The 19,632-nt window shown below is 45.9% G+C and overlaps 1 protein-coding gene across 2 annotated transcripts in view; it reads left to right on the forward strand.

Moving 5' to 3' along the window:
- ASZ1 (ankyrin repeat, SAM and basic leucine zipper domain containing 1) overlaps positions 1-19,632 on the forward strand; it is a 479,027-nt gene that overhangs the window by 55,970 nt on the left and 403,425 nt on the right. For both annotated transcript variants that reach the window (XM_040343761.1, XM_040343762.1), the window contains one exon: positions 10,686-10,808. In XM_040343761.1, coding sequence (XP_040199695.1) covers positions 10,686-10,808 — 123 coding nt within the window. The remainder of the gene's footprint in view (positions 1-10,685; positions 10,809-19,632) is intronic.

A 19,632-nucleotide genomic window follows, 5' to 3' on the forward strand; every position in this document is an offset into this window, starting at 1 on the left:
TTATATCTTCTGGGATATCGCTAGTCTGTCCTTGCACAGTCATAATGTGTGGGATAGATATGGGGGCGTATTCTGGTCTTGTAAGCTAACAAACCGCCTGCTTTTGTTACCATGCTCTAAGGACTTTTGTGTAGCATGCAACATACGTTTCTGCGTAAAGCCCCTTTCACATGGGGCAGTGGAGGTGCGGTGACGGTATAGTGGTGCAATTTTTAGCGCCGATATACCGTCATATTTACCGCGATATTCGGTCGCTAGCGGTGCGGTTTTAACCCCCGCTAGCGGCCGAAAGAGGGTTAATACCGCCCGCAATACGCATTGCGGGCGGTATTACCGCGGTTTCCCATTGATTTCAATGGGAAGGAGCGGTATAGGAGCGGTAAACGCCCCGCACCTATACCGCTCCAAAGATGCAGGACTTTTGGAGCGGTCCTGCTAGCGCACCGCTTCAGTGTGAAAGTCTTCGGGCTTTCACATTGAAGCCTGCTGGGCACGATTTTTTCAGGCGGTATAGCAGCGCTATTTTTAGCGCTGAACAGCCTGAAAAACGTGTCAGTGTGAAAGGGGTCTAAGCGGAGCTCATATTTTCTGCATCCTTGTAACCAAGCATCTCTGTTGGTCGGACTAGGGTCAGAGGTATAGATACGCTCTGCAGCCATCATGGTTGTTTCCAATTCCAACGTATGTTGCTGGTTTGTTTTTATATAAAACACCCGTCTTCAATTTGCTGCACATAATATAATTCCGCATGTCATTTCATAATACCATAACCACAAAAATATTTTTCTTTTCAGTGCCGTTATATCATTCACTCCTTATTACTTAAACCATCAGTATATAGTGGTTTTGTTATTATCAGGCTCTATATCAATATATAGTACTGTTGTTCTTCTCTGTCTCTGTCCCACCCCCCCCCCCCCAATCATTTAAAGGGGTTGTAAAGGTACCATTTTTTTTTCTCCTAAATGGCTTCCTTTACCTTCGTGCAGGCCTCCTTCACTTACCTCATCCTTCGATTTTGCTTTTAAATTCCCACTAACACACAGCTCCTTTTTGTCTGCAACGTAGAGAGCGTCCTGACTCTCCAGTAGTCCAAGGGAGGGGGCGAGCACGACACTCCACACCAGGGAGAAAGTCTTGCATTACTCTGTGTAGTTAGACAGAAGAACAGGAAGTGAGGATTTCTCAGAAGAAATAAGGACATTTTAAAAGCAACATCGAAAGGTAAGTGAAGGAGGACTACACGAAGGTAAAGAAAGCCATTTAGGAAAGAAATTGTACCTTTAAAACCCCTTTAACCCCTCTTATCACCTGAAAGAAAATTACATTATCCTACATGATACATCAATATATAGTGCTTTTGTTTTTGTCAGGGTCTATACCGCTATATGTATCCCGCCCCCCAACCCCCCCAAAAAAAGAAGAAAAACAAAAAAAACATCTATCTAGTTATCCAACCACTGCCGCTAAAGTTGGTGTTTAGAAAAAAAAAAAAGTGTGTCCTGTCGATCACTCGTAATTTACTAGGGTATAAAAGGCTGAATTTTAACCCCTTCTCTCTGTCTTTTTCGTATATCTGTGTGGACGCTTTGCTGCTGTATCTCCAATGGATAGTCCGGAAAGGAGGACAATTTAGCGTTCTCATATTGTTTATCCGCCTTTATCCTGGCCTTTGATAGAAACGTATCAAAAAAGGAAGAGAAGGTGCCCCTGGTTTTGGGAAACGAAAGGAGATCCTATGTGCTCTCTGCACCGCAAATGTTGGAGGTATTTCCGGTAAATTAAATAATTCGGTCAGCAATTTCTCTGAATTTTTTTTTTTGGATTATCGCCCTCCACAAGCTCTGGTAGACCCAAAATTTGAACGTTATTTCTTCTCAAGCGACTTTGTGTAAATTGCTCTATCCTGTAGCGCTCTGATTTGTTTTTTCAATATATGCCGTTCTCTATTATCTGTTTTTTGTTTCTCAACTTTTGAGACACGGATTTCTATTCCTGCAGTCTTTTGCTGTGTTTTATCAAACTCATGTCTCATTAGACTGACGTCCACTGCTAAAGCATCGATTTTACTTGTAAGGGTCTCACTACTTGTTTTAATGGCATCCATAATATCTTTACCAGAAGGGAATTTGCTCTACCACTGCTCCATCTCTCTCTCTCTCTCTTCCCCCCCCCCCCCCAAATAAGCTTTATTGGCAGGACGAAATACATGTTGGCATTGCCAAAGCAGTTGAGTTTGTAAAGGGGAAGGGGGGGGGTAATATAAAGTGGAAAGGATTAAGTCTTCGGTTTCTCATGTCCCTCTCCGTCTGTGACACGCTGTCGCACATTGGCTCCTCTTCTCCCAGTAGAAATTGGAGTTTCCTCTTCTCTTCTGTAGAGTTGAAGTCCGGGATGAGAGCGGAGAGTCTCTGGAAGTGAGTGTCCCTCACTGATGAGTACTTGGGGCAATGTACCAGGAAGTGTTCCTCATCCTCCTGGACTCCCTGGTCACATTGCTGGCACAGTCTACTCTCCCTGGGCTTGTAGGTCTGTCTTTGCCGTTCTAATTCCATTTCCAGGCTGTGGGCGCTCAGTCTGTACAGGCTCATTGTCTGTCTGTCTGTCTCTCTCTCTCTGTCTGTCTGTCTGTCTGTCTGTCTTTGGGGTCTTGTAGCACCTCCAGGTACGGGGCCAGTTTGTAGTCTCTCTGCAGTGACTGGTAAATCGTTAGTTTTTTGGAGTTTATTTCGTATCTCCATTCTCCAACATGTTTTTCTTTTGGAGTTATCTATTATGTTTTTTATTTGAGATTTTGTCAGGCCGCATTGTTGAGAGTTTGGGATAGACAAGGTGTTGATGAGTTGTTGCAGGCCACACAGTTGAACTGGTTCTTACTGTTCAGTAAGGCTTTATGGTGGTATGAGTTGGGACTGCTGTTTTGTAGGTGGTCCCAGTATGATAGCGCCCTCTTCCTTACTGCGAGAAGTAAGGGAAATCTGCCCAACTCGGACCGCCATGCACTGTTGGAGGTGCTCCAATGGACTTGGAGGAGGTGCTTGCAGAATTCCAGATGGAATATTTCTGTTGGGCGAGGGTCCCATTTGGATTGGTCTGGGTAGGTGACAGGACCCCAAACTTCACTGCCATAAAGAAGAATTGGGGCGATGACGCTATCAAATATTATAAACCAGACTCTCACGGGTGGTTTTAGATGGTACAGCCGTCTCCTGATGGCATAGTAGGCTCTGCATGCCTTGTCTTTTAGTGTCTCTATGGCTTTCTTTTGGAACACCATGGTTTTTGTTTTGCTCAAGTTGATTGGTAGTGCCAATGTGGCACTGTAATTCTCCAGCACTTCCAGGCTGTCTTGTAGGCCTTTCTCTGTTGGTGACAGAAGTAGGAGGCCATGCGCATACAGCAGGAACTTCACCTCTGTGTCATGTAGAGTCAGTCCTGGTGCTGGGGAGGATTCTAGAGCTGCAGCCAGTTCATTGATGTAGATGTTGAAGAGGGTTGGACTTAGGCTGCAGCCCTGTCTGCCTCCTCGGGCCTGCCGGAAGTGTTCATTTCTTTTGCCATTCACCTTTACGCTGCAGCTGTTCTCAGTGTTTGAACTCTTGATGACGTTGTATGTTTTCCCTCCTATTCCGCTCTCCAATAGTTTGAGGAACAGGCCTGGGTGCCACACTGAATCAAATGCCTTCTTAAAGTCCACAAAGCAGGCAAAATATCTTCCCATGCTTTGTGTGGTGGAAATGGTTCTTGATGAGGCTGTGCAGGGTGTAGAAGTGGTCTGTAGTGCGATGGTTTGGCATGAACCCCGTCTGACTTCTGCTGAGGACGTTGTGTTGTGTCAGGAAGTTGAGGATCCGTTTGTTGAGGATACTATTGAATAGTTTCCCTAGTGTGCTGCTGACACATATCCCCCTGTAGTTGGCTGGATCATACTGGTCTCCACTTATGGATGAGTGTTATGAGGCCTTGTTCCATACTGTAGGGTAGTAACCAGCACTCAGGACCAGATTGAACAGTTTACACATTGCAGCGTGTACATCTAGGGAGCCGTGTTTAATCATCTCTGGCAGGATTCCATCCATCCCACTGGATTTTTTGGTTTGCAGGTTTTGGATTTTCTCCCCAATTTCTTGTGGTGTAGTCGGTACGTCTAGGGAGTTCTGGAAGTCCTTAATTTTTTCCTCCATGTCATTTAGTCTTTTGATGATGTCTTTTTTGTTCTACAGTTCGAGCCTCCTCTGGAATATTTTTGTAGAGGTCCTTAACCGCTTGGGATCCGCGCTATAGTCAAATGACGGCTACAGCGCGGATCCGAAAATCCAAGTGGACGTCAATTGACGTCCGCCCCTTTGCGCGTTCCCCGCGCGCGCTCCAGAGCGCGCAGCGGGGAAACTCTGTGTTGGCCGTGTCCCTTGGACACAGCCAATTACAGATCGCTGCAAACGGCCAATCAGAGTGGCCGTTTGCGATGCGATCTGTGCGGCCAATGAGAGATGATCTCATATGTAAACATATGAGATCATCTCTCATTGCCGTTTTACACAGAGACAGCGTCCTGTCTCTGGAGAGGAGACCGATCTGTGTCCCTTGTACATAGGGACATAGATCGGTCACCCCCCCTCCACCTACAGTTAAAAACACAATGCAGGGAATAGATTTAACCCCTTCCTCACCCCCTAGTGTTAACCCCTTCAATGCCAGTCTCATTTATACTGTAATTAGTGCATATTTATAGCACTGATCGCAGTATAAATGTGAATGGTGCCAAAAATGTGTCAAAAGTGTCCGATGTGTCCGCCATAACGTCGCAGTCCCAATAAAAATCGCAGATCGCCGCCATTTCTAGTAAAAAAAATAATAATAATTCTGTCCCCTATTTTGTAGGCGCTATAACTTTTGCGCAAACCAGTCGCTTAGTGCGTTTTTTTTTTTTTTTTTTTACCAAAAATATGTAGAAGAATACGTATCGGCCTAAACTGAGGAAAAAAATTTGTTTTTGTTTTTTTAAATTGGGATATTTATTATAGCAACAAGTAACAAATATTGTATTTTTTTCAAAATTGTCACTCTTTTTTGTTTATAGCGCAAAAAATAAAGAGGCGATCAAATACCACCAAAAGAAAGCTCTATTTGTGGGGAAAAAAGGACGTCAATTTTGTTTGGGAGCCACGTCGCACGACCACGCAATTGTTAGTTAAAGCGACGCAGTGCCGAAAGCTGAAATTTCACCTGGGCAGGAGGGGGGTATATGTGCCCAGTAAGCAAGTGGTTAAAGTAGTTGAGCCAGATGTCGCCATTTTGGATGTGGAGGTTGTTTTTCCTGGGTGCTGAGCCAATATTCCATATTTCCCAGAAAGAATTTTCTTGAAGTGCCTTTTCCAGCTGTTGCAGGTTTTTGGAGATGAGGTTTTGCTTTTTCTTTTTAAGGGTTTGTTTGTACTTTTTCTGTAGGGTGCCATGGGCTATCCTTAGGTCAGCGTTGTCGGGGTCTCTGTGTTTGTTATTGAAGACGGTCCGTAAGGTGTTCCTTAAAACGGAGGTTCACCCTAAAAACATTTTTCTAACATTACATTGTGCTCACTTCCAACATTGACAGTATGCAGATTTTTTTTTTTTTTGCTGTACATATCGTCGTATAGCCATTTTCCCTTCCGGGTAGTGGCTCCCGCGGGAGTGGGCGTTCCTATGCAGAGGCTAAGTGATTGATGTGATGACAAAAACTTCCCCCCGACGCATAAGGCGCGTTGCCAGTTTCCGAAAGAAGCCGAAACTTCGGTGCGCAGGCGCTGTATAGAGCCGACTCGCAGTTCGGCTTCTTTGGAAACTCGTGACGCGCCTTATGTCATCACGTCAATCACTTAGCCTCTGCATAGGAACGCCCACTCCCGCGGGAGCCACTACCGGGAAGCCGGAGGGGAAAATAGCTATACGACGGTATGTACAGCAAAAAATAAATAAAAAATCAGCATACTGTCAAGTGAGCACAATGTAATGTTAGAAAAATGTTTTTAGGGTGAACCTCCGCTTTAATGCTTTGCATTCTTTGTCGAACCATTTATGTGATTGTTTTTTTGGATGGTTTCTTGTTGCTGGTTTTTCTCAGCTGGGCTGTTTCTGCAATGGTGTGTAGTATTTTATTAAGTCCTTTGCGGCCTGGTTCACACCTGGTGGGCTTATCTCATAAGTGGTGTTTTGGAAGTTTTCAAGCTGTTTTTTAATGTCGGGTCTGTCAGTTACCTTTCTGTATTTTGTGGTAGACTGTTTGGACCATTTAAATGATGGTGGCAGGTTGCGGAGAGACGCCCGGTGGAGTTTTGGTGATTGTTTGCTAGAACATTTGATGTATAGCAGTAGTTGGTTGTGGTCTGATAGGTGTATTTGTGGGGTGACTGTAAAACCATTGAGTGTGGGGTTCATATCTGTGATGGCATAGTCTACCACACTGCTGCCTACATAGGAGCTAAATCTGTACCTTCCTAGAGTCTCCCTTGGTACGGCCGTTGAGGATGTAGAGGCCCAGACTGCGACACACATTCAGCAATTTTCTTCCGTTTTTGTTGGTTGTACCGTCATAGCGGTTTCTTTGATTCTGTATCGACTCCTGATCATAATTTGCATGGCCCAGTATGTACGTCTTGCCATCAGAACTTGTATAGTCCTTTTCCCTTCCTGTCCTGGCATTGAGGTCTCTGCAGATAAGCACTTGTCCCAGGGATTGGAAGTGGATGACCTCCTTTTGTAGGATCTCATAGGAGACTCTGCTGGGGCAATGTATGCTGCACACAGGTAGATATCAGACTGGGAGGTGAGGATGGAGCTGCTTATTCTTAGCCAGATGTGGCTCTCCTTTTTTTTGATTGCATTGATGTTCCCATGTAGCTCCTCCTTGTACCAGAATAGTATTCCTCCTGAACATCAACCCTGTTTGATGTTTTTATCTTTCTGTGCGGGGACAGAGAATTCCCTATAGCCAGTAGGTACTGATGGTTCATCCTGTGCCCTGGTCCATGTTTCCAGGAGGATTTGTATGTCTGTCTCATATAGTCTTTGCTTGAAATCTGGATCATCTACTTTGGATTCGAAGGCTGAAGCATTCAGACCCTGACTGTTCCACCTACTGATTACTAATGATGTCATTTTTTGTTTGTATATTTATATACCTTGTAATGGGTGAATTTCCTGGGACCAACCGGGTTATGGGTGGTTGTCATTGTCTTGTCTTTTTTGCTTTTTTAGCTCAGTCACATCATTGCATAATGTGCTGAGGAATGTTATTATCTCCTCCTCCTTTTCTCTGCTCTGTTGTGATCTTGATATCCATCTTGAGGTGGGTGGTTTCCATTCTTGCCATCTTCGTGGTCCAGTTCTTTGGCTGAGTGTATTGTTGTATTGTATTAGTGGTGAGGTTTGGGGTCTTGCAGTTGTAATTCTGTCTGCCTGAGAATGGTTTGTGCCATGTTTAGGGTTGTGAGTTCTCTCAAGAACAATGTCTTTGAATTCTCTTGCCAGGTGACTGAACCCTTGTTTGTTCAGATGTTTGTTGTCATAGAGGTGTTGGGTCATTATAGAATGGTGTTCTGCCAGGTGAATGGAAGGCTTTGACCTGGTTTTGTCTGCCAGCTCTGCGTTTGATTTGTTCGATTTATGTTTGGCATGTCCCTCCTTGAACGAAGGGAGGACAGAATTACTTTGGACTGTGGAAATTATTGTTGGGCAGTCTCTGTTGGTTACTGTAATTTGTCCACAATGACTTCCGGTCGTTCCTAGATGTTTGTGCCCGTGTGTATGATGATACATTTGGGGTTAGTGAAATATGGATTGTTGATGACTCCTGTTGCCTGTTCAATTGTGGAACAGTGAGTTTTGGAGACTCTTGTTCCTGAGAAGAGCCGTTTAGTGTTAAGGTATTTCCCGTTCGAGTCTATTAAAACAATTTCAGGAGTTTGTTGCCTGTTCTTGTGGTTTGATGGTTTGTTTGCGGTTTCTGGATTTTTGCAGTTGTCCTGGCTGTTGCTGGGCTTTGTAATGTTTAATTATAGGAGGTTGATAGGTCTTACCAGTCTGTTGTTTGTTGATGGGCACTTTGTCTGTACAGACTAGGGATGTACCGATACCAAGCATTTCCCCGAGTACTTGTACTCGGGGGAAATGCTCCGATGCCTCACCCGATACCAGTGGAGTTGCAAGTCTTTTCCCCCCGCTCCGTGCTCGTCTTTCCTCTTCCCCCCGCTCCGTGCTCGTCTTTCCTCTTCCCCCCGCTCCGTGCTCGTCTTTCCTCTCCCCCCCGCTCCGTGCCCGTCTTCTCTCCCCCGCTCCGTGCCCGTCTTCTCTCTCCGTGCCCGTCTTCTCTCTCCGTGCCCGTCTTCTCTCTCCGTGCCCGTCTTCTCTCTCCGTGCCCGTCTTCTCTCCCCCCGCTCCGTGCCCGTCTTCTCTCCCCCCGCTCCGTGCCCGTCTTCTCTCCCCCCGCTCCGTGCCCGTCTTCTCTCCCCCCGCTCCGTGCCCGTCTTCTCTCCCCCCGCTCCGTGCCCGTCTTCTCTCCCCCCGCTCCGTGCCCGTCTTCTCTCTCCGCTCCGTGCCCGTCTTCTCTCCCCCCCGCTCCGTGCCCGTCTTCTCTCCCCCCCGCTTCGTGCCCGTCTTCTCTCCCCCCCCGCTCCGTGCCCGTCTTCTCTCTCTCCCCCCCCCGCTCCGTGCCCGTCTTCTCTCCCCCCCCCCCCGCTCCGTGCCCGTCTTCTCTCTCCCCCCCCCCCGCTCCGTGCCCGTCTTCTCTCTCCCCCCCCCCGCTCCGTGCCCGTCTTCTCTCCCCCCCCGCTCCGTGCCAGTCTTCTCTCCCCCCCCCCCCCGCTCCGTGATTTTAGTGTTTTTATCTCTTCTCTCAATTGGATGTTTTCCTGTTGTAGCTGTTGCATTGTAGATCGTTTTTCTAGTAGGGCAGTCTTGTGTTCAGACTTAAGTGTGTTCAGCTCTTCCCTCAGCTGGTCATTTGTGTTTTTGTCACCTAACTGTCTTTGAAGCTGCTCTCTGAACTGTACAAAATCTCTCTAGATGAGATAAGCAATCTCTGAGCATGTTGGGTGAGGGGACATCAGACATGTCTATGGGCAATGCCTTTGCTGCCATCTGTTTGTCATCATTTTTGTCTGTAGTTTTTAAATTCTTATAAACCTTGGCCTGATCTTTCATTTGGGGGAAGGCATGCTCATACTCCTAGTTGTTCCTCAATGCCTTGTGCCATGATGGTGCCATTGTGATATATGTTCAGGGTGAGTAACACACAATTGTCTTCCTCATCCCTGACCTTGATCTGTCTGCCCTTGCAGATACCTCCCTTTGTAATATTATTGTAATATTTACAGAACGCTGTATGCCAGGCTTCAGTATTCTCAGTATGGAATAACAGATCCGTTTTCTTTCTGTCATTTTCAGTATTGGAGAAGTCAGCAAACCGAGTCTCTGGATTTTGCTCAAGTTCTTTTTTTCATGGCTTTCTTTGCTTGTTTGTTTACTCAGAGGGAGAAAAGAACAATGTCTAAGACATCAGACCCCCTGCTGGCTTTAGCTGTAATGGGGTCTGTGTTTGGGATATATGCTTCCTGCTGTTCCATTTTTAAGTGTAGAAGTTTGTGTAAAGGATATTTTCTATATGTTTCTGTGTGCTGTTATAGCAGGATTGTCCTACCTTGTGTCTGTTTGCTTGAGTCCTTCAGCCCTGGCTGCTCTCTCATGCTGGATACTTGTCTGCTAGATGGTCTTGTTGTTTTGCATTTTTTGTCTATTTTCCTCTTTTCGTTGAGTTATTTCTTCTTCTTCATCTTTTTCTTGTGTGTAGTCTCAATTTTCCCGATTTTTGTCTTTCAATTTTGCCCATTACAAGGTATAAAGTGGTGAAGTTTTCAGGATCTCATTCTTAGTACTGCTTTCTCTTTCTCTTTCTCTCTCCCCCTCTCTCCAAAAGAGGACCGCAAAAAGACAGGAAATTTCACAGCCTACTGTTGTATCCTCGATCTGCAAATTGTACTGTCATTCAAATTCAAGCAGAAGAGGAGTCATCCATGCGATCAGCCGGCTTGCAGAGATGAGTTGTCGGGGGTCAGGGATCCAGAGACTTGCGGCTTACTCTGGTATCCCAGGCTTGCAGTATCCAGTATTTCCCCTTCAACCGGGCTGCCGTGGGAGGAAGGATTTGCCAGCGGGAGAGAAAAAAGGCACAGCCAGCATCCCTCACAGGAGACATTGCAGATCTGAGCCCGCCCACCACCACATCACACGTCGCCTCCACTCATATTGGCATTTTCCTTCAGATTGTACTCTTAATGCACGTGTTGAATTCTGTTTTCATGCTTATTGAAATTTTAATAAAAATAAAATCAATGCTATTGGCAAAGTCTTTGTAATGCATAGTTTACTGCAAGTTGCAACAGTAGTTTAAAAAAACTTACAAGGGAGATCACATAGCATTTGTTCTTTGGTGAAAATTAACTTTTTGGTCAATCTGATTTAACCGTGTGCTCTTCAGTTTTACATACGTTGGGCCTGTTCTTTCCTGTACGGGTGTGTATTGGGTCCATGCATTTTCTTGTTTTTGTTACTGTCTTCAGAAGTAATTTTATGCATGCAACTTGTTCCACTGTTTTTTTTGCGTTTTTTGGTACTGTATTTGGAAATCTTTTGTTTTGTTGTTTTTCTTTCAGGATTGAGTGTTGAATGCTGCTTTCAGTTTGGATGGACTCCTTTGATTTATGCAGCTAATATTGGCAATTTTGAAATGGTGCGCATTCTTCTGGATAGAGGTGCAAATGCAAACTGTGAAAGGGGTGAGTGGAACAATGTTAGAAACTATACACGCTTTTTTTTTTTTTTTTCAGAATAGCTACAGTGGATGTATAATGTAAAAGATAAATTATTAAATTATTTCAGAACCTTTTTAATGTGACCTATGAACTGTACAACTTGGTTGAACAACAAATTGATATCTTTTAGGTGGAGGGAAGTAAAAACTAAAAAAATTAAATATGGTTGCATAAGTGTTACACTAATACTTTGTTGAAGCACCTTTTGATTTTATTACAGCACTGTCTTTTTGGGTATGAGTCGATCAGCATGGCACATCTTGACTTGGCAATATTTGTCCACTCTTTGCAAAAGCCCTCGCAATCTGACAGATTTGGTGTATATCTTCTGTGCACAGCCCTCTTCAGATCACCCCACATATTTTCAATCGGAAACAGGTTTGGGCTCTGGCTGGGCCATTCCAAAACATTAATCTTCTGGAGAAGCCGTTCCTTTGTTTTAGATGTATGCTTTGGGTCATTGTCATGCTGAAAGCTGAAGTTCCTCTTCATGTTTAACTTTTTATCAGAAGCCTGAAGGTTTTGTGCCAATACTGACTTGTATTTGGAGCTGTTCATTATTCTCTCTCCCTTGACTAAGGCCCCTATTCCAGCTGAAGAAAAACGTCCCTAAAGGATGATGCTGCCACCACCATGCTTCGCTGTGGGTATGGCGTTCTTTTGGTGATGTGTGGTGTTTTTGCGCCAAACACGTATCTTTTGGAATTATGGTCAAAAAGTTCAACCTTGGTTTCATAAGACCTTTTCCCACATGCTTTTGGGAGACTTCATATGTGTTTTTGGCTAAATTTACTCGGGCTTGGATGTTTTTCTTCATAAGAAAAGGCTTGCCACTTTTCCCATATAGCCCAGACATATGAACAATGCGAGAAATTGTTGTCACATGTATCACACAGCCAGTACTTGCCAGATATTCCTGTAGCTTCTTTAATGTTGCTGTAGGCCTCTTGGCAGCCTCTCTGACCAGTTTTCTTCTTGTCTTTTCATCAATTTTGGAGGGACGTCCAGTTCTTGGGAATGTCACTATTGTGCCACATTTTCTCCACTTAATGATGACCATCTTCACTGTGTTCCATATCTAATGCCTTGGTAATTCTTTTGTAATCTTCTCCTGATGCCCTTTAACCACTTACAGACTGGACTGTCTGCCATCGTTATACGTTGGCACTTTGAAGAGGTATATTGTCATGGCAACAGCTAGCTACCATAACCCTGGTAATCTCTTCAGCGGGCGGTCCGCTATCAGATAAAAGTGGTCTCTGCGGCAAAACGTAATTTCCGCCCATAGCTCTTAAAGAGAAATCCTTTTTCTTTTCTTTTTTTTTCATACAACTTTTATTTTTATTGCATTTTAGTGTAAATATGAGATAATAGGTATTTTTGACCCCCAGATCTCATATTTTAAGAGGTCCTGTCCTGCTTTTTTCTATTACAAGGGATGTTTTCGAGCTTGCGTGCAGAAGCTAACTAATACGTGAGCAGCGCCCCCATGAGAAAACTGTTTCCAACTACACATGTGAGGTACCACTGCGATCGTTTGAGCGAGAGCAATAATTCTAGCCCTAGATCTCTGTGACCCAAAAACATGCAACCTGTAGAATTTTAAACATCGCCTATGGAGATTTTTAAGAGTAAAAATTTGTCGCCATTCCACGAGCAGGCGCAATTTTGAAGCGTGACATGTTGGGTATCAATTTACTCGGCATAACATTATCTTTCACAATATCCGCCACCCCCCCCCCCCAAAATTGGGTTAACTTTACTGTTTTTTTTTTAAAGTGTTTTTTCCTAAAAAAGCGTGCTTGTAAGACCGCTGCGCAACTACAGTGTGGCAAAGTATTGCAATGACGGCCATTTTATTCTCTAGGGTGTTCGAAAAAAAATATTATGTTTGGGGGGTTCTAAGTAATTTTGTAACGAAAAAACAATGGGATCCCTTTGAGGCTTTGGAAGCTCTCTGCGAACCATGGCTTTTGCTGCAGGGTGCGACTAATAAAATGTCAGGAAAGACCTACTAGAACTGAACTTTGGGGTTAATCGGAGCCACTTTAAATGATGGCAGGTGTGTACTGACTCCTATTTAACATGATTTTGAATGTGATTGCTTAATTCTGAACACGGTTGCATCCCCAGTTTTAAGAGGGTGTGCACACCACACTATTTTATTTTTACTGCCTTATTTTTTTGAGTTATACAGTTTATAGGTTAAAAAAAAATCTGAAATATATATATTTTTACATCACAGAAACCTGATTTTTTTTTAACGGGGTGTGTAGACTTTTTATTTCCACTGTATACACCCCACAAGGTTTCATTTAATTTTGCATGGGTAATGTCTTTACACAGGCTTTTTTTGGGACCATCATTGCATTTGGTTATGTGTAAAGTGATATGTGTGCATAGGAAGCTTGCTACATTGATGGTGTTGTGCTACCTGGGTAGGTATAGTAATCAATTTATTTTAAATATATTTTTATTGCAGTTTTACGACATACAGGCACAAAAAATATGACAACACAGATGACAGAATGCTCCTAATCCAGCATATCTTGAAAATCTGTCAGTTTGCAATAATAAACTATATATTACATCTATCAGCGGATATAAACATCAGGAGTAAGTGATACGGTTTTTAAACATCCTGGGCATAACAGAAGTTACTGTTTAATACAACACTCACAAGGTGAGCTTCTGTCATGGTAGTACAGGGGAGAGGGTCAGTGGGCTAGCCAGCCATCTGCCCCATATTTTGTGGAACGCTTTATTCCTCTTACGGATGTCAAAAGTACGTTTTTTATATAGAGGCAAGTTTCGTTGACAAGTTTCAGCCACATTTTCCTCTGGCCCTTTCCATGTCAGGAGGTACTTCCTTGCATAGAAATAGAGCATGCAAAGTAGTCTCTTAGCCTGAGGCTGGACAGTGAGGTCACCAAATATGTGCAGCAGACTGTTTTTATGGTGCACTATATAGAGGTCGACCGATATGGGTTTTTCTCTGGCCGATGCCGATATTTAGAAATCGCGGCGGCCGATTTTTTTTTTTTTTTTCTTTCTCCCTGCCTTCATCTCATAAAATCTAACAGTTGGACCCCTTTCACACTGGGCAATTTTCAGGCGCTTTTGGGCTAAAAATCGCGCCTGTAAAGTGCCTGCAAAAACGGGTCCCCTGCAGTCTGTGTGAAAGCCCGAGTGCTTTCACACTGAGGCGGTGTGCTGGCAGGATGTTAAAAAAATGTCCTGCAAGCAGCATCTTTGGAGTGGTGTATACCGCTCCTGGCCATCGAAACGAATGGCACTGCTGCCGAAGAGCCTGAAAAGCTCTTCTGCAGTGGCGCTACACGAGAGCATTTAACCCCTTCATTGGCTGGGATATAAGTGCCCCGCTAGCAGCCAAATAGCGCCACTAGGATGACAGTCCAGTGTGAAAGCAGCCGCCTAGTGCTGGAAGTCGGCGGCCATCTTGCTTCACCCCCCTGCCGCCTGTACTGCTTTCCGGCCCTCCTGCTCCCAGGTAACGCCCTTCTAGGACTCACCGAGACCCCCTGAGGACCCCGCAGAGGAAGATCATCAGCCTCTGACCGCACAGCCGCCGCGTTTAAGAGAGTGCTGGGAGTCGGCGGCCATCTTGCTTCACCCGGCCTGCCGACTAGTGGTTCTTCCCGGCCTGCCTGCCCTACAGCTCTCTACCCTCCAGAATAGCCGAACCTGTCTGCTTTAGAGGGGGGAAGGATCACGGCGGATACCTGCCATGACTCCGCCAAAAACACCAAAGGCCACCCTGGCGAAATTGGACCAGTATCGCAGCCAGGAAGAGGAGAGTGCTGGGAGAGATGGTGGAGCCGCGTGCGCCGAGCAGGCCACTCCGGGAGGCGACACAGCTAAAGTGCTAGAGGCAATCACATACTGCCGGACGTCCCTGACAGCGCAAATAGAGGAGGTCAAGGTGGACTTTTCACTCGTGCGACAAGTCTTCCAAAAACTTTGTGAGCGCGTCACAACAGCCGAAGCCCGCATAGGAGAGGTGGAGGACGCCATTACGCCGTTCCAGGTCAGCTCTGATCAAATGCAGCTCCAAATCAATCAGATTCTAAGCTAGCAAGATGACATGGAAAATAGGCTCCCAGAGGGAGCTGAGGGCAAAGATCCTACCACCTTCTTGGAGCAACTTCTTGTTGGCACCTATGGCTGCGAGGCCTTCTCCCCACCCTCAGGGGGCTCCCCCCCCCGCACGTTTATAGCAAAATTCTTGAATTACAAGGACAGAGATGCGGCGATGCCCATGGAAAAAGGTAACATCCACCTTGGAAACGCCAAGATCGCTTTCTTCCCCGACTTTTCTGCCGAGGTGCAGCGCCGCCGCCAGGGCTTCATCGAGGCGAAGAGGAGGCTCCGGATACAAAATCTTAAATACTCTATGCGATTTCCAGCTCATCTTAGAGTCGAAAGGGACGGCCGTGTGTTCTTCTTTGAGGATCCTGGGGAGGATCTTGCCTGGTTGGAGCGTCCAGAGCCCTCCGGAAAGGATGGTCGAGTGACCTGACCGAGCATGTTCATCGGCACTGTTGATCGTCGCCATCACCCGCACATTACACGCTGTCGCGGGAGTCTGCGAATGCATCGAATCCTGGTATGTTACCCCTTTTGTCTCCTCCTTACTGCCCACGGCACATGCCATATTGCTCCTTACCTCTGGGACCCCCCTTTGCCTTCCCCTGCTTTACTCCTCTTATAATTGTAACCTGCAGAGGGGGTCTCCCATACTCAGGGCCCCTATTGACTGGTTGATCCATGTAAGTACCCTGGAGACTGTAACTGCGGAGCACAATCATTCCTACACTCCACATGGGTAACACGGCAAATTTTCACCCCCCCAGCAACCGGAACACGCATCCCTCTATTATGTGACTGCAGAACTTTGGCTATTATCAACCCCACACTGTACTTCTGGTTCACGAAGAGCTTGTTGCTCTTTATTTGCGGGCCTTGTATCTTCCACATCTTTCATGCGGACCGATTACTGCAGATCTTTCACGTGACAGCAGGACATTTTGGTTTTACCTGCTATCGGTTGTTACTTTTTTGGTTTTGGGCACGTACCCGCATCAGTTGGGGAAGATTCAGAGGGGGGAGGGGAGGTTAGTTTTTACGTGATGGAATGCAATACAACGAAGTGCATGCGAACATTGATACTGCATAGACTGCAAACCTTGTATTCATGTAATGCTACTGTTCCACGATATGCTTTAATGTTTGTATTATGGCATCGATAAAACTGCTCACTTGGAATGTGCGTGGGCTTGGGAACAAGGTAAAGAGATCCGCAGTTTTCTCATTTCTCAAACAACGTGCCGACATTGTGGTGTTGAGGGTCGGCTCCAGATGGCACCCCGCCGGCCATGGATCGGGTGGGCCTATCATTCATCCCACTCCTCCCATGCGCGCGGAGTCTCAGTCTTGATTGCCAAGACTGTACATTTTGAGCTATGTGATGTGCAGTCTGACCCACAGGGGCGATATGTCTTTCTCTTGGTTAAATTGTATGGTGAACCTTTCCTACTGATGGCATTCTATGTACCTCCACCATTTAGCTCTACTATAGTTGCAGAGGGCTTGCTATATATGACTCGTCATCCTTCGATTCAGGCAGTGTGGCTGGGGGATTTTAATGCTACGCTGAACCCTACATTAGACAAACTCACCCTCACTATTACCTACTACAGCTCCAGCCCACACTAGATTCTCCTGACTTATCTCTTCCTTTAATCTCACTGACACCTGGCGTTTTAAATTTCCGCTCACCCGAGCTTACTCCTGTTTCTCAGCTACCTATAACACTATGTCTCGTATAGACTTTATATTTATTTCTAATACCCTTGCCCCAAGATTACTGGGAGCTGAATTTGCCCCCAGATTATTCTCAGGCCATAGTCTATATTGGATTGGCCTCTCCGTCCCATTAGACAGACCGCCCCGTACGTGGCGCCTGAATACGTTTTGGCTCACCCTGCTGTCTGAGGAAGACGGATATGGCAACAGTTGGAGAACCTACTTTTCGGAGAATGACGGATCTGCATGCCCAGAAATAGTATGGGAAGCCTTTAAATTACACGCACGTCTGATTCTGACCTCCTGTATTAACGGGCTGAAGGCCAATTCATCGGCTGCACTGGACGGGGCAATGCGGGATCTGTCCTCTGAACAGGGATATATGCGAACCCCTCTCCTGCTGGTGCTGCCCAATTCGGGTTACAAACCAGGGTGGTCAATCAGCTACAGCACGAGACAGCCAGGAAAAAAAAAATTCTTTGCCAGACAAAAACTGCATGAACATGGGGAGAGAGCAGGTAAATTGTTGGCCTATCTAGCACATAGTGAGGATAGACCCCCTACGGTCATTTCCCTCACTGGTCCTAACGGGGAAAAGATTATTGAACCCCAGGCTGTCACTTCCAAATTTAGGGACTTCTTTTCTCAACTTTATACGTCCCAGGATTTCACCACTGAAGCTCAATTGGAGGATCTACTGGCGGAAATCACCTTTCCACAGCTAGATGACACTCAAATGGCTATGCTAGATGCACCTCTTACACTTGACGAAATAACCACAGCAATTGCAAGCTTCGCCAGATCCAGGGCCCTGGGTTCAGATGGGTTACCCATATAATTTTATGCCCAATACAGCGAGATACTTGCCCCCAAATTATTGTCCCTCTTCAATCATTTATTTGACAACTTCACCCTACCCCTATCGATGGGTGGTCATTATCCTCATACCTAAACCGGGCAAGGACTCAGGCCTCCCGCCATCTTATAGACCCATATCACTCCTTCAGGTAGACATAAAGATCCTGGCTAAAGTACTTGCCCTCCGCCTGATCCACACCTACCAAGCTGGATTTATGCCGGGGCGTAACACCTCCTTCAACCTCAGAAAATTGTATATTAACTTGCAGGCGACACATGCCAACGTTGGCAGGTACCTGTTTGTTTTATCTGAAGATGTGGACCAGGACCTTCCTTGTGAGGTAGACACCTTAACTGGGTCGATACATGACAAGGCACTTGTCAGTGAGCTTATCAATGCTGTAAGGGACTCCCTTAAGCTGGATAGTGCAGCTGAGGCTTCCGTTGAAACGGGCACGGTCTTTTTTGGATCACACAAATCAGACCGCCCTGTGAAGGTTTTTCCTTATGTGCCCTTCTTTGATAAATTCATTGATGCAGAATGGGAAAAGCCGCAGAAGGCTTTTGTAGTCCCTCATCGCCTGGCGTTTCGGTACTCCTTTTGAGGAGAACCTTTTAAAAAAGTAGGCTTCTCCTCCGGTGGTGGACCCTCCGGTTTCCCGGTTAAATAAGGTGACCACTCTCCCTATAGAGGGAACCCCTGCTTTTAAGGATCAGACTGATGGGAGATCCGAAACACTGACGCCAGACCAAAAGGGAGGGCCATGCAGACCATCATACAGGCCTATGCTCTTAGGGGGCAGGCACCCCCCTTTTCGACCAGGGCAATTGGTGCTTCCTGGGCTTTGACATAAAGCGTCTGTCTCACAGGTGTGTAAAGCGGCGACTTGGTCGTCTGTTCACACTTTTTCCAAATTTTACAAGGTTGATGTGAGTGCATCTTCTGATGCTTCCTTCGGCCGCAAGGTTTTGCAGGTGGCCGTTGAGGAGCTCTGCTTGTTTGGGGTGAAGTTGTGTGTTTTTTACTGATGCTGTTCCCAATTGACACTGCTTGGGGACGTCCCACTTGTCAAGACTTGAAGAGGCTGTGTCCATCCATGGACGATAAGAGAAAATAGGATTTTTTGTACTCGCCGTAAAATCCTTTTCTCTGTCGTCCATGGCCGGACACAGCCCCCACCCCTCCTTTTTAGGTTTGTACTGCTTGTTACAAACTGAGGCTGCATGCTGCAGGGAGGAGGGTGATGCCAGGAGGGACCGCCCCCTGGGTGGGGCTGTTCAATGCTGTTAAAGTAACATGTATTTAAAAATCGAACATGTTCTGCCTAGTCCTCTCCTATGAACAGTGACATAACCCATATGTCAAGACTTGTGAAGGCTGTGTCTGTCCATCGACGACGGAGAAGATTTTGCGGTGAGTACAAAAAATCCTATTTTTTTTTCCTCCAAATCTTCCCCTCCTTCCGTCTCGTCGGGCTGCTTTAATAGGAGCAGTACAAGACTTGCCCAGGTGCGGGGTAATTTTACCTGTGCCACTGAAGTAAAAATTTCAGGGATTCTATTCGAATCGATTTGTGGTCCCAAAGAAGGTCACAATCTTGGACCTCAAGACCCTCAGTGCCTTTGTGAGGGTGCAAAAGTTCAGGATGGAATCCATTCGTTCGGTGGTTTCTGCGCTCCATCTGGGGGACTTTCTGGCATCCCTGGACATCAAGGACGCATACGTGTATGTCCCCATCTACATCGGGCATCAGAGGTTTCTGCGCTTCGCGATGGGCAAAGATCACTATCAATTTGTGGCTCTTCCCTTTGGCCTAGTGTCAGCACCAAGAGTGTTCACCAAGGTGCTCGCCCCAATTCTGGCATTGCTGAGACAGCGAGGCATTGCTGTTGTGGGCTATTTAGATGATATTCTTCTGAGAGCTGCTTCCAGCTCAGAATTTAGAGGATGTGTCTATAGCCAGTCAGACCCTCCGGGAATTTGGTTGGGTGCTGAACATTCAGAAGTCGGTCTTGATACCGACTCAGCGGACTGGATTAATTTTGGGCTCCTTGGAGGCAAAGGTCTTCCTTCCTTTGGAGAAATTACAGACACTCCAGTCGG

This window comes from Rana temporaria, chromosome 3 (genome assembly GCF_905171775.1).
Source record: "Rana temporaria chromosome 3, aRanTem1.1, whole genome shotgun sequence".
Lineage (NCBI taxonomy): Eukaryota > Metazoa > Chordata > Amphibia > Anura > Ranidae > Rana > Rana temporaria.